This window comes from Osmerus eperlanus, chromosome 17 (genome assembly GCF_963692335.1).
Source record: "Osmerus eperlanus chromosome 17, fOsmEpe2.1, whole genome shotgun sequence".
NCBI lineage: Eukaryota > Metazoa > Chordata > Actinopteri > Osmeriformes > Osmeridae > Osmerus > Osmerus eperlanus.
The window spans coordinates 15063655-15078217 of record NC_085034.1 but is presented as its reverse complement, the minus strand read 5'-3'; the positions used below and the strand labels follow the sequence as shown (position 1 = coordinate 15078217).

General features: G+C 40.7%; 1 protein-coding gene across 1 annotated transcript in view; it reads right to left on the bottom strand.

Moving 5' to 3' along the window:
- The window catches only part of arid2 (AT-rich interactive domain 2), a 71153-nt gene that overhangs the window by 37171 nt on the left and 19419 nt on the right, over nt 1–14563 (bottom strand). The window contains exon 11 of the mRNA XM_062482835.1: nt 273–440. Within this exon, the coding sequence (XP_062338819.1) occupies nt 273–440 (168 nt within the window). The remainder of the gene's footprint in view (nt 1–272; nt 441–14563) is intronic.

The window sequence follows — 14563 nt, the reverse complement described above, 5'->3', positions numbered from 1 at the left end:
TTCCCCGCCATGCGTAATTACGTTGTGTCCTTGGGCAAGGCACTTCACCCTACTTGTCTCGGGGGAATGATAAGAGCGTCTGCTAAATGACTAAATGTAAAAGTAAATAACTTAAGCAATACCACATACAATGATTTAAACATTTGCAATGTGATCTTGTAGTATTGAATCATTGTCATCACATTTGGCAAACATTTCAAATGGCATTGTGCAAAACTGTGACTTCAGTCAAACTGTATTATTTGTTTGAAGATAAAGGCCATGCAACTTACCAGGCATGGGAGCCCCCTGCATTGGTGCAGGCACCTGCTCCACCAGCTGTGGCCGCACCTCTGCCGTCTGGCTGCTGCCAGCACTCTGGTGCTCCATTATCCTCACTGCCGTCAGGGCATCCGGTCCAAATGTGTGCAGGTCTACTGATACTAATCGCACCAGAAGGTCTGCCAAGGAAGAGAAGGGGATATACAAATGTACTCAAAACACAATCCTTGAGATTAAGTTAAAAGTAGGAAGCCAGCCATCAGGTTGCGAAGTCTTGTTACATCTTGATTAACTAGCAGTACTCCTGCACTGTTTTAGACAAAAAACTACATATAGAGCTTATTATTGGGTGTGCTCAAGCCTTCGGCGAGAGCACAACCATTGTTCTCTCTCATACATATTTATTATTAGGGTTCCTCCGGTAGGAGGATACCTATTGTTTTTGTTAGTATTCTTATTATTATTATTAGGGTTCCTCCGGTAGGAGGAAACCTATTGTTTTCGTTAGTATTCTTATTATTTTTCCTCTTCTCCGCTAAGTGGCTCAATAGCTCAAAAAGTCCTTGACCCGATTTTTTCAAATTTGGCCCAATGATACACCAGGTCACTCACTACTCCCAGACCGCTACTGGCCCATGTACGCCCATAGGTGGCGCTATAAGCCACGCCCAAAGTCTACGTGATTTCCCCAGCGCCCCATTATTAACCTCTTAAGCCTCCTGTTAAATGTGCCTAAAAACGCCTAAACAGCATACCCAAAGTAAATTGGAAGCTGTTCTTGAACCATTTGGAGTACATGCATGTAAATGATCTCTTTTGAAAGCTGACACTCTGAAGTTATGTCCCCCTTGCATAAGCTTGAACACAAGGAAAGTGAAAATTTCTATTTCCGCCTAGATTTTGTTTTGAAAACAGAGGCCTGAAGAGGCCTAGAGGTGGTAGGTATTAGCTGGAAGACTAAATTGGACCACAGGTTGAAGCCTTACCCAATTCAAATCAAAAGTCAAACATAATACCACAATATATTCATATTTGACACATGTTTTTATAAGAGTACATCCAGGCATTTTCTAAAAGGGCCTTTTGGAGACTCCAAAATGACCCTTTGTAACCAAGGTCAAATACTCAGGATAAAAAGGTATTATTTAATATATATTTTTTGTTATTATTTATTTTATTATATTTAATAATAATTTAATTCATAATTGTTATCTCTAATGAAAGGTGGTACTTAGAACTATCATATATAATAGCTAAATCCCTAATTAGTATTACTGAAACACAAAAACTGAAGGATGAACACATTGGAGTGCTTTATCTGATTCCAAGGATTGGCACAAAAAACACTGATTCTGTCAACCATATTGCGCAATCGACTGTTATTTTGAAGGCTCCACAGACGCATACAAATGAGGTATTGGCATTTTCAGGTAGCTGTCAGCTACAAGGCTAACAAGCTAATTTCAGAGCCAGTCGAAGCCAGTTCGAGAAATTTGTTTAGAACGAGTGTGGGGGGGGGGGGGGGGGGGCGGGGCAGGACGCACAGACCTAGTTGGCTTTAGAGGGCTGTCAACGGGGCATGGAAGCTCCTATTGGGTCAAACAAGGTGTCAATCAAAAGGGGAGGGTTCAACGGACATTTTGATGCCTTCATATTGTAAATACTCCGTTGCTAACCGGAGAAAAGAACACTTTTATGTGAACAAGTTGTTTCTTCCGTCGGCTAACTTGCATAATGAAACAAAGGATAATGGCTATTCATGAACGTAAAACATTGTATTTGGACGAATTACTTTACATGGTTAGATACTTTGAACCCTTGGGACTGTAAGCAGATCAAGTTTTGATGGCATGATTTGCACACCTGGACCTATTTGAACCACTTAGGGTGAGTAAAACTTTTTTCTTTGGCATTGTTGAAGGAATGTTCACCGGAAAAAGACGTTGACTTTGCTTGCTATTGCGACTTGATCTTGAATTGGTTTATTTCAATGGAAGCACAAGAATCGTAGCTTTCCAATGATGTATAACATGTGTAGCGTCTAAAAAATATATTTGTTAGAATTTAGTGCGTCGTAACTGAGGGAGGGGGAGGCAGCATTTTTGTCTCGCGGGCGAAACAGGCTGACAAAAGGGGTTAAAAAATGCCTGAAAATTGGTACACATGCCTTATTTCTCATGGGGAACAAAAAAGCCTCAAGGAACCATATTGTCAGACTTATGAATTGTCTTGTACTGTCCTAATTTGGTAAAACCTTCAAAACCCTTCTCTTCATGAAGCATAGATGCAATCGACTTGAAATTTGTTACAGATTTGTAGAATACATGTCTTTCTATAGGGTCTAATTGAATAAGTAATGCAATACAAAATGGCTGAAATGTGGAAATTTATGTAAATGTCCACATTGCAACAATATCTTTGTGTTAATAAATCTGATATAATTTTGACTGATGGTTTTTCAAACGTTAGTGCCTTCAACTTTACATAATTCTGAAGTACCATATGCAATTTCACCTTGATATGTCAATATATGATTGAATTCAATTGAATGGCTCCACAGCGCGCGCACACTCATCCTGCCCATTGACACACAAGCGAGTTTGGCGAGACGCACACACATACTTTCTGGAAATTATGTGCTGATCAAGCCCCCACCCTCGGTTTTTAGCCCGTTTCATTTCACTTCCAATCGCAGCTCGCCGTTACGAATATAAATTCTTTTTCGGCGGCCATTGTTGTTTTCAACTGGAATCGCCTGATAGCCGTGTTGGAGGCAGTCACGTTCGGTAAGTCCTATTTGTACACATTTTAAGCTAGAATCAATGATTGGGTTCGTGAAAGTACACTACTCTTGAATTGTGAAGGTTTTAGCACTTTTAGACATTTAGATCGTGAGTCTGAAGTGACGGAAAACCGAACTCGAAAAGTAGTGTAGCTCTAGCTTTTTTCCTCTGTGTTTTTAATTAATGAATCATTTTGCATCTCGGCGAATTGTCCATCAAAAAGGTCGAGGAGGGCAGCCTATAGGAGAAAAAGCAATTCCCCACAGACCTGTCGGCTCAGAATTTTGATTTGGGGCGTGAAAGTCTTTGTAATAAGACTATGCACCAGGGAGACCGCATAGGCTTAGGCGGCAGCCATGTTTTGGTCGCGTCATGTTCATAAGTTCACCATTTTACAGTTAGGTCTACACGAAAAAGGTTGAGGAGGGAAACCTTTAGGAGATGTGAAAATTGTGCTTTTAGCAGATTCTCCAATTATTTTTGTGTTTTGTGGACTTGCAATTGGAGTGATATTGCGTCCCGGGGGTACATTGTTTTGACGTTAGCCTCAGTCAGACTAGGCTCGCCCACTGGCAGTGTGTAAACAATTTTGTATTTCACTCAATTCTCCTCCAAAAACGTCACGGAGGACTGCTTTTTGTAGACAAGGGCCTGCGAAAGATAGCCAGTATATCAGATTTTTCAAGGCAAGACTGTTTCATTCGTCATATGCCCTGAGAAAGCAACCTACGTTAGCCAGGCTAGTTTTGCCAATTTCAGTAAGTCAGGCTATTTAAAAAGGTCTCTGACAGTCAGAATCACCGTTTACAGGCAAAGGTCGAGCTGGTCTTTTGTCAGATGTGTATATATTGACCAGTTTAGAGCTAAATACTCTTGCCAGAGCCTGGAATCGAACCCATGTTTTGAGTGACTTTGCATGGGTCTCCATCAGGTCAACATATTTGGATTCAAGTACACATTTGGATTCAAGTAATGCCACTGCATTTCACAGTCAAAACTGTAGTTTATGTCAAGTGAAGATGGAAAAAGCTTCGTTTTTCACAACTGAACTGACATGGATCCTTTCTTCACTTTGACAGGTCTGGAGGGTCATGCAAAGGCCTGTTCAACAGAGTTCAATAGAGGATGCTGAGAGCAACAACAGAGAATGCTGAACATCACAGACCCCTTGCTGGACTATCCCTCTCTAGCTGGACAGCTTCATTCAGCTGGCCTGCCCTGCCTGCCTGCCTGCCTGCAGGCCCTGCTTGCCCCTGCCTGCCAGCCCTCCAGAGACAGACAGTCACCCCACAGACACAGTAGCTCTGCAGACTGCTTTTTTGAACATTGATAAAAAAGGACAAACCAACATTTTTTACCTTGATAAAAGTCTAAATGTTTAATCCTTTCCATGTCCCAGCATGCCAAGCTGCTGACTTTGAGTGTCTTAAGTGATGAAACCAGTTCAAGTGATAGACTTTTGACCTGAATCCAATGATTATTCATCTGAATAAAAAACACTAGAGAATTACTGCTTCTTGGACGATTTGTGCTCCACATCAGTACATCTCACACATTTGCCTTTGTTTCCATGGGATTCATGGAATTGCTCATTTCTGCTCCACCATTTCCACCATAGTGTAATAATAAATACAATTTAGGACAGCAATTACATTTTTGTGTCATCCTTTCCCATTACACACATTTAGTCAATGTTCTTAAACTCAACCGATTATTGTCATTTTACCATACTGTTCATATTGAACAGACATCAGTGTTTACTTGGAAAGATGACTGTATATTTCCACTTTTGATTTGTATTTCCATCGTAAGTTTGGTCTTTAATTTCATTTGGAAGTGGTATTAAAAGGTCTTAAATTTAACTTTTTATACCTGTAGACACCCTGTGAAGCCCCCACCCCCCACTCCAGAGACAGTTGGTGACAGAGAGGTGCAGATATTAAGTTAAACATAGTCATGCCTTAAGAGTAGAGTAAAAAGTAGAGACTAAATGTGTAAATGGATGTTGAAACTCAGTTCTCTGAGTTGGTGCATGTCAGTTTAGGCAAAGGTAGTTTGCCTAAACTGACATCATGCTCATTAGTTCAAATCCCCATTCAGTCTATTGTTGTTGGCCAAACAAAGTAGTTTTGCTCTCTTGTTGTCCAACTCTCGATCTTCTACAATGTACATTTTTATAATATTTTCCCATCTTGCGGAGGAACCCGCATCGCTGCTTGCAGCTATATTTATTATTGTTTCACCATCAATGCTGAAAGGTATATACAGGTTTTAAAGCAACATTTGCTTGCATCCAGGCAACATCTTTTTCAGGGAAGGCCTTGCATATTTTAGGAAAACAATGTTAAACCACATCCTGCATCTGTTACAACTGCATGGCTTCGTAATAGAAGAGTCCAGGTGCTGAACCTTGCCTGCCTGCAGCCCAGACCTTTCACCAGTTAAAAACATTTGGTGGATCATGAAAGGAAAAATATGACAAAGAAGACCCAGGACCGTTGAGCATTAAGAATCCTGTATCAGACACAAAAGGGACAACATTCCTCTCCCACAACTCCAACTACTGGTCTCCTCAGTTCCCAGACAGATACAGACTGTTGTTAAAGATCCTGTAAAGTAAATTCCATGTTTTGCTTTTTTGTTATATAAGTACATTATATACGCGTGAAATTAGTTCCTGAAAGCATGTGCAAAGCGCTAAAACTTTGTCGCACTGAAATGTGGAGTTAGACCGAAGAACAGTTTCTCTTCCGTTTTCAGATCAGGTTTTAATGGGCGGAGCCAAAAAATGCCCTATCTACGTCATTTCGCCCCATCTACGTCAGATCACTGAATGGCTCCTCCTGCTGTACTGTTATTGTAGCTTACATCAGCTAGCTAGCTTCAGGATGTCTCCCACCAATTATACTAGATAACTTTTCCAGAGGTATGTCTGCTATAATTAGTGCAAACCGCTAACTTGATATTAGGCTACTCGGTGTAGAATGATGGTATTTTGGTGAAATGGTAGCTAATGTGCTAGATGTAGTTGGAGAGCTCACTGTCTGCTGTCTCTGCTGTAAATGTTTACTTCTGTGTTACAGCTCAGGGGAATATTTCATTTATATGCATCTGTATGTTTCACTCATTGAACAAATACATTCGAATTCTATACTGTTTTGTTCGGCTTGACGTAGCGTCCATTATCTGGGTCGTAGGTAGCTTAGGCTACTTGAGAGAGGCGGCGCCTTCCAGCGAGGGGACCGAGCTTCAGCTCCTTCAGGCGACACACCCCCCCAGTCTCGAACAGAGAAGACTGCTGATTTTCTTATGATTTCAAAGCCTAAGTTAACATACTTGTCAGTGTTTTTTTTTTTCATTCGAATTTGGATGGGTAGTTAATAACACATTATTCTATGGTGTGGTGAACTTGAAACTCGTTTTTAATTCCACTTTACAGGATCTTTAAAAGAAGAGGGGATGCTACACAGTGGTGAACATGGCCTTGTCACAACTTTTGAGACGTGTTTCTGCCATCAAATTCAAAATTACTTTAAAATTGTACATTTCATCAGTTTAAAGATTTGACATGTTTTATATGTTCTATTGTGAATAACATAATGGGTTTATGAGATTTGTAAATCATTGTATTGTTTATTAACAGTCCCAACTTTTTTGTAATTGGGTTTGTGTGTGTATATATAAAGTTCTAGGCCAGGGGTCAGCAACCTTTTTGATGTCAAGAGACATTCTTACATTTTTCAACTAAAATACAGTGCATTGGGAGTAACAATCAATGAAAATCTTGATTTTAGTTTCATGAAAGAGATGAAAGACATCTTATTGCTTATCAAAAGTGATTTTTTTTCCAGTCATCGATAACACCCAGACTAAACATACATATATATATATATATATATATATATATTTTTTTTAACACCCACAAATATTTTCTAGGTCTTTTTTTCAGCTTGTTTGTAAATAAATAAAGGAAATTTGTCCAAGGGCCACCCTTTTTTTCCTGGCCTCACCAGTACAGCATTTTTCACAACAAGACTTAAAATTCTGGAAAACTTCTCTCTGCTGCAGATCCAACATGCCGACAACCCTGTCGTATTAGCTATGAGTCGGTCCATTCCTCGTTGAAATGGTTTTTACTGTTTTTACTCTTGTTTTGGCCATTTAAACATTTCATCATACCACACTTTTTCTTCATTGTTTACCTCAACGCAAACTAGCCAAGGTTGGGCTATAATCTCCAATGGATGGCACTGACAAAATGAACGGTTGGTTTTGAAAGCAATATGTTCGTACAGTCTTCTTACCCATCTTCCCTACTGAAAAAAACCTGCACATTTATATAAGGTCCATGATGGCAATCTGACACGTTTTGGCTGTTTTCCAAAACATTTTATGTTTAAGGCTTCTTATTATAAATTGTCTAATCCAAAAATTGCGTGGGAGCCACATGCGTTACCAACCCGTTCTAGGCAGTCAGGACATTGAAGCTGATTGGGGGTTGGATATTTCAGTAATATGTTCCCGGACATCATACTATAATGCCAAGGATCTCTATGTTTCTATGGCTCGACAACTCACTGCATTAACTCACGAACTGGGCACTGAATAAAGTTGAAATTAGCTACTTGTATGAATCAGGACCCAAGAACATGCAATTAAGTGAGATGTTTGACTATTTGTACTTTTGGGAATAATAAAAAGTCTGGTCAGATGGCTGAGCGGTTAGGGAGTCGGGCCATTAATCAGAAGGTTGCCAGTTCGATTCCCGGCCGTGCTAAATGACGTGTCCTTGGGCAAGGCACTTCACCCTACTTGCCTCGGGGAGAATGTCCCTGTACTTACTGTAAGTCGCTCTGAATAAGAACGTCTGCTAAATGACTAAATGTAAATGTAGGGATGCGTATTGATAAGATTTTAACGATTCTGACTCCTTATCAATTCCTGCTTATCGATTCGATTCCTTACCGATTCTCTTATCGATGTTCCCCTCTACAGCCATAGGTCTGTGCGTCCTGCACCCCCCCACACACACACTCGTTCTAAACGAATTTCTCAAACTGGCTTTGACTGGCTATGAAATGAGCTAATACCTACCACCTCTAGGCCTCTTCGGGCCTCTGTTTTCAAAACAAAATCTAGTCCGAGATAGAAACTTTCAGTTTCCTTGTGTTCAAGCTTCTATTACTCAACACCAGTAGGACTTACAGGGGTCCTAACAACAGGGGAACTAACTTCAGTGTCACCTTTCAAAAGAGACCATTTACATGCATGTACTCCAAATGGTTCAACAACAGCTTTCAATGTACTTTGGGTATGTTGTTTAGACGTTTTCAAGCACATTTAACAGGACTATTAAAAGGTTAAACAATTAAAATGCTAAGTTTAATAATGGATTAAAAATCGATATGCTCAGTTTAATAATGCGACACGCGAACGTTTGCTGATAACACACGCCGCCCCGATAACGTGAAATGATCAATAAGATCAATACTAATGGGAGATGAATGCCGGAGCTAAAATGTATGCTTCAAACGACGGGACAGAAGATAACTAGATCGACTACACACAATAAAGGCAAATTGCTTCACACAGTAACAAGTGGTTGTGATCACTTTTGAGCAGTTTAGCTCTACCTTAGATAGTTAGAGATGAAGCGCGAACGTTAGCTGCGCTGCTGCATGCATTGAACACATGACGTTCCAGTTCTTCATTCCATGCTGTGTGTTCAAATGCTTCTTCATATTTGTAGTATTTCCTCCCTTCGACGAAATAGACTTTTTACACGCGTTACAAGTGGCATTGTTGTCATTTTGTTGTGTGAAATACAACCAAACTTTAGAACGCTTCTTCCTAGTTGCCATGTTTGCTGCAGTCTGTATTTGCGCGAACTTTTATAGTTTATTCAGACAGACGTACGCGTGTCCCATTATTAAACTGAGCATATTGATTTTTAATCCATTATTAAACTTAGCATTTTAATTGTTTAACGGCACAGAGAATCGTTAACAGAATCGTTAACAGAATCGTTAAGGAATTTTGCTAACGATTCCAAGGAATCGATTCACTCGGGATGGGTATCGATTCTCGATGTAAATGTTATAAAAGGTGGCTGCTTTGCACCAAGCCATTGACTTCATAGCCATTGACCTCACAAACTTCCCACCAAATATCCTCCTTTGTCTCAGCTCCAAAAGGCTGCTCAACATGAATATGAGTAGTTATTTTTCGCAAACAAACTCCTTGAAGACAAACAGACACTGCTTAAGATTGCCTCAAGCAAACAGGCCACTGGACTCCATTACCCCTGGAATCAAATTGTCAAAACTGATTCTCTACTCTTACAATTGCTGTGGTGAAGGTTACACAAACAACCCCTTAGGATTTAGGCCTATGTAGATAACAGGAATTTGATTTTGATCACTTTGCAAGGCATCAAACATTTTGGCCAAACTCAGAAACTAATTATTTTATCGCTATTAAGCAGATATGGCCAGATGAGCAGTGCTGACAGATGTTTGCACAATATGTTTATCCAAAGGGTTTGAAATAATGGATGAAATACTGGCTTGCTAACTAACAGCAAGACAATATGAAATGGATACATTATGGAGGTAATACATTGTTTTGGACAAACTACTTGACATGGTTAGATAGTTTGGACCTTTGGGAATGTAACCAGACCATTTTTGTTGGGATGTTTTAAGAAAAAAATGATTATGCTACTCTTCCTGGCACAGATGATCTTCAGTCCAAGACTCACAGAGCTAATCACATGTTTTTTTTATTTTTAAAACCGTTTGTGGGGTACAACCAATTAAAATCGGAAGCAGAGCCGCCAATTAGGAAGTTGGGTTGTATGTAATCTTTGATGGATTCACATCAAACTTTCTACATGTCTAAAGTGGGTCATTTGAACTGCTTGGCCCCCTCATTGCTGCTTGCAGCTATATTTCAGCTTTAAAAAAAAATGCCTGTTTTAATTTAACAACTTGTGATCTGGTCAAATCAGGTCTGAGAGCATATTATGCCACAAGGACAGATACCATAACTGAGTAATCCATGGCTCCATTGCTTCGTGTAGATCAACAGGGCAGGAATGACCTTGATATTGATTTGTTGCTTATACAAACAACTTGACACTGAACGTCCTTGGGTCCTGAGCAATACACATGCTGAATTTAAATTTACTAGAGCAGAGTGGCCATGATGCAGTTGGTGATTAAGATGTCAGTGAAACACACAAATACAGATTCCTTGAAGTATAGATAGTACATAGTGCCCGTGATAAAATTGGTGGCACACAGATAGATTCCTGTAATTATAGACAGCTGGTAATTTAATTTCTTCCCAGTGGTTTTGGTACCTGCATTTCTCAGATCACAATTTAAATTCTGTCATCTCTTAAGTACTTGTTCAACCTCCACATCTATTCTAGTCAAATTGCCAATGCTGTGGTAGCCTACATTAATGCAAATGATTATGTAGCCTTCATTTGTTTTCTCTTTCCTACGTTATAAATTGCTTATGTTGATCAAAATTTACTACGGGATGCACAATATATCGGCGGCCATATCGGTATCGGCTGATAAATGTGAATTTTTGGTGTTATTGTTATCGGTCCGATAAGAAACTTTGGTCGATAAATTAAAGCCGATAAATTATGAATTATTTTCCGCCCGTTGATCCACTTTTTTGGTAGAATTTAAGAAATCTGATCATTTTGGTAAAAGAAAGATCTAGATGTTTTAAGCAGTTAAGGTTCTAATAAAAGCAGTTGTCCACTGTATTTGTTTGCCTTTTGTTTTTGTAATAAGACTCAGGCTTTGTAGTTATCGGCACGTATCGGTTATTGGCTTCCAAATATAAAGAGTTATTTGTTATTGGTATCACCCCAAAATTTCCATATATATATTATTTTTTACTTTTTACTTTAAATTGTTTTACCAGCACAAACATCTAAACATTTAGTTCATAACAGACTGTCACTCTGTCACTCACGTGTCTCACATACACACAGTCACAACGTCAGCACACGTTAGCAACGACACTATGCGATATCAGCGATCCTTCAGCATTAGTACCGTAGCTAAAAGTCTAGGAAAGTTGAGGTTACTTTTCGCTAGGTACCTAAGAACATGTCTTAATCTGCTGGACAAGTGGGTTCCCCATCATTCTTTTGGTGAGCAGTCATGGCCCTACTTACCCGGCGTCATGGAACTGACCAGCTAAATAGTTATTTAGCACTAGCGTTGCTACCTGCATATATGCAGAAATTGTTTACAATATTTTCAGGCTTCAACCAGTGCTGCTCAAGCAGAAAGACAGGGTCAGGGAGAGAAAGAGATAGATTTGTTAGGTATTGAAGAAAGAGTATGAGGATAGCATCCAACATAATACATATATATTTAACTTTTTTTTAAGTTCTGTGTAACGAAACCCTCCCCCCCCCCGCGCCACAAATTGCTTTCCAATCTGTGGGAAAAACTGGTAAGCCTCACGGTTGTTTTCAGCGACAGGCTTCAGCCATTGTATAAACTCATCCATCTCCAACCAGTCTGCAAATTTACATTTCCCCATTTCGAAGTCTGTTTCAACACGTGGAGGGCGACACATCACCTAACCGTGCATTTCGCAAAATACGTGGCTCGCTGAACGAGCACGTCGTTGTTTATAATAGTCATGGGGAGGAAAATATAAATATTCATGCATACTTTTTGGAGTCAAACTCTTTGGACAAAGCTTGAACAACATTTAATACCTCATAAAATCGGGATTAAGACTTCTCAATACTTTTTAAGATACCCTGTTCTAAATATTACTAAATTACTACACTTTGTTTCATTTAATTGCGAATGCCTTTGTTAATTGCATTAGTTCAATCGCATTACTGCACTCCATTGGATTATAAAAAGGGCACCTGCAAAATATTAACTTTGCTGAGTGCCCAGTTCTTTATCTGATTGTGGGAAACTAAACCCATTCTAATTTGTGTACACACACAGATTACTGGAATTAATAGAGAGATTACAAAATACAATGCCCGGTTTTTATACATAAATTAGTTTGAGAACATTTCTAACTAGAAAGTGCATTTCCTGCAGAAAATGCGTTGGAATGCTGAAAGCTAAAAAAAAAAAAAAAAAAAAAAGCTTTGATCCATCCCCCCTCCGCTGACCCCGCTCAGCAAATGCAGGGATGCGAGGGCCCTAATAACCAATATAGGAGGTGATACTCCCTTGAAATTACAAGATTGGGTTAGGGGGAGAGGAGACAGATTCAGAATGTTTGGTATATAGACTAAAAGGTTATTAAAGGGGCGATTGATTGCAAAACCGATTTTACCTTGTCATAGTTGAAAAATGACAGTTGTGTGTAAAATAGACATACAGTGAACCTCAAAGTCCATTGAAACCTCTTTCCTATCAAAATGTCACTTTTTGAAACTGCAACTTGCAAACGCTAGTTTTTAAACAGTGCAAGTTGTGACGTCACAACATCAACTTTGACACGCCCCAAAAATTACATTTACCCGCCCTCCCTATTAAGTACGACGCTAAAGTATTAATTTGCTCGGACCATGTCACCGAGGAGAGTTTTGAAAACCTGGGACAATGTAAAGCAGGATTTGCTATGAAGCTGTTGCTGAAAAGAGGTGCTGTTCCGACCTTAGGTTAATCACAACCGCAAGCTGTATGATCAGAATTCGGTTTATTCGCCATGTATGTTATACAAACACGGAATTTACTGTGGCAGGGAGGTGCAAAACACTAAACATATACGAATCTTAAATTAAGTAAAAGTACAAAAGTTTTACTATTTCTAAGAACTAAACAATCTAAGAATACAACAATTTAAATATAAAATAAAATATATATAAAAATAAGAATAGAATGAGCAGCGTGAATGGTCAACATAGTGCAATCGGATACTGAGAAAGTGGCTTATGCATACTGAATTGCCATTAGATGGACTTATAATAGTTGAATAGTTAAATAAGTGAATGAATGTCAATGGGAGTCCTTGGCCTTGTTGAAGAGGCCAGTAGCAGATGGAAAGAAACTGTTCTTATGGCGTGAGGTTTTGGTCCTGATGGACCGCAGCCTTCTGCCAGAGGGGAGTAGCTGGAACAGGGAGTGACCAGGGTGGGAGGGGTCGGCCACAATATTCCTCGCACGCCTCAGGGTCCTCGAGGTGTGCAGGTCCTCGAGGGTAGACAGATTGCAGCCGATCACCTTCTCAGCAGTGCGGATGATACGCTGCAGCCTGCTCTTTTCCTTGGCAGTGGCAGCAGCGTACCAGACGGTGATAGAGGAGGTGAGGATGGACTCAATGATGGCTGTGTAGAAGTGCACCATCATCGTCTTTGGCAGGTTACATTTCTTCAGCTGCCGTAGGAAGTACATCCTCTGTTGTGCTTTTTTGGTGAGGGAGCTGATGTTCAGTTCCCACTTGAGGTCCTGGGAGAGGATGGTGCCCAGGAAGCGGAAGGACTCCACAGTGTTGACTGGGGAGTCGCACAGGGTGATGGGGGTGAGTGGGGCTGTATTCTTCCTGAAGTCCACAACCATCTCCACTGTCTTAAGAGCATTGAGCTCCAAGTTGTTCTGGCTACACCAGGTTGTCAGCTTCCCACCTATAGTCAGACTCATCCCCGTCAGAGATGAGCCCAATGAGGGTGGTGTCGTCCACAAACTTCAGAAGTTTGACAGACGGATGACTGGAGGTGCAGCTGTTGGTGTACAGGGAGAAGAGCAGAGGGGAAAGGACGCAGCCCTGAGGTGATCCGGTGCCGATGGACCGGGAGTCAGAGACTTGTGTTCCCAGCTTAACGCACTGCTTCCTGTCAGACAGGAAGTCTGTGATCCACCTGCAGGTGGAGTCAGGCACGTTCAGCTGGGAGAGCTTGTCCTGAAGCAGGGCAGGGATGATGGTGTTGAAGGCAGAGCTGAAGTCCACAAACAGGATCCTGGCATAGGATGCTGGGGAGTCCAGGTGCTGTAGGGTGAAGTGGAGGGCCATGTTAACGGCATCATCCACAGATCTGTTGGCTCTGTAGGCAAACTGCAGTGGGTCCAGGAAAGGGTCTGTGATGGCTTTGAGGTGTGCCAGCACAAGGCGCTCAAAAGACTTCATTACCACAGAGGTCAGGGCGACGGGTCTGTAGTCATTGAGTCCTGTTGGCCTTGTCTTTTTGGGCACCGGGATGATGGTGGAGGACTTGAGACAGGCTGGCACATGGCATGTCTCCACATGGCATGTCTCCACATGCCATGTGGAGACATGGCATGTGGACATCTCCAATTCAAGATGCATGTTTGTCCAGATCTATTTTTCAGCAAGATAGGTAGAGTTGAATCACGATAGTTTGTTTGGTAAGCTGTAGCTAGTGCTAACGTTAACCACCCAAGTCGATCCTGTTTGCTTGCACAGGGATCTTCTACGCTAGAGCTACGTTATAGACAAACATCTGCTTGGCCGTCGAGTCAATGTTAGCTAGACTGTAGCTCATCTGCTTTTTA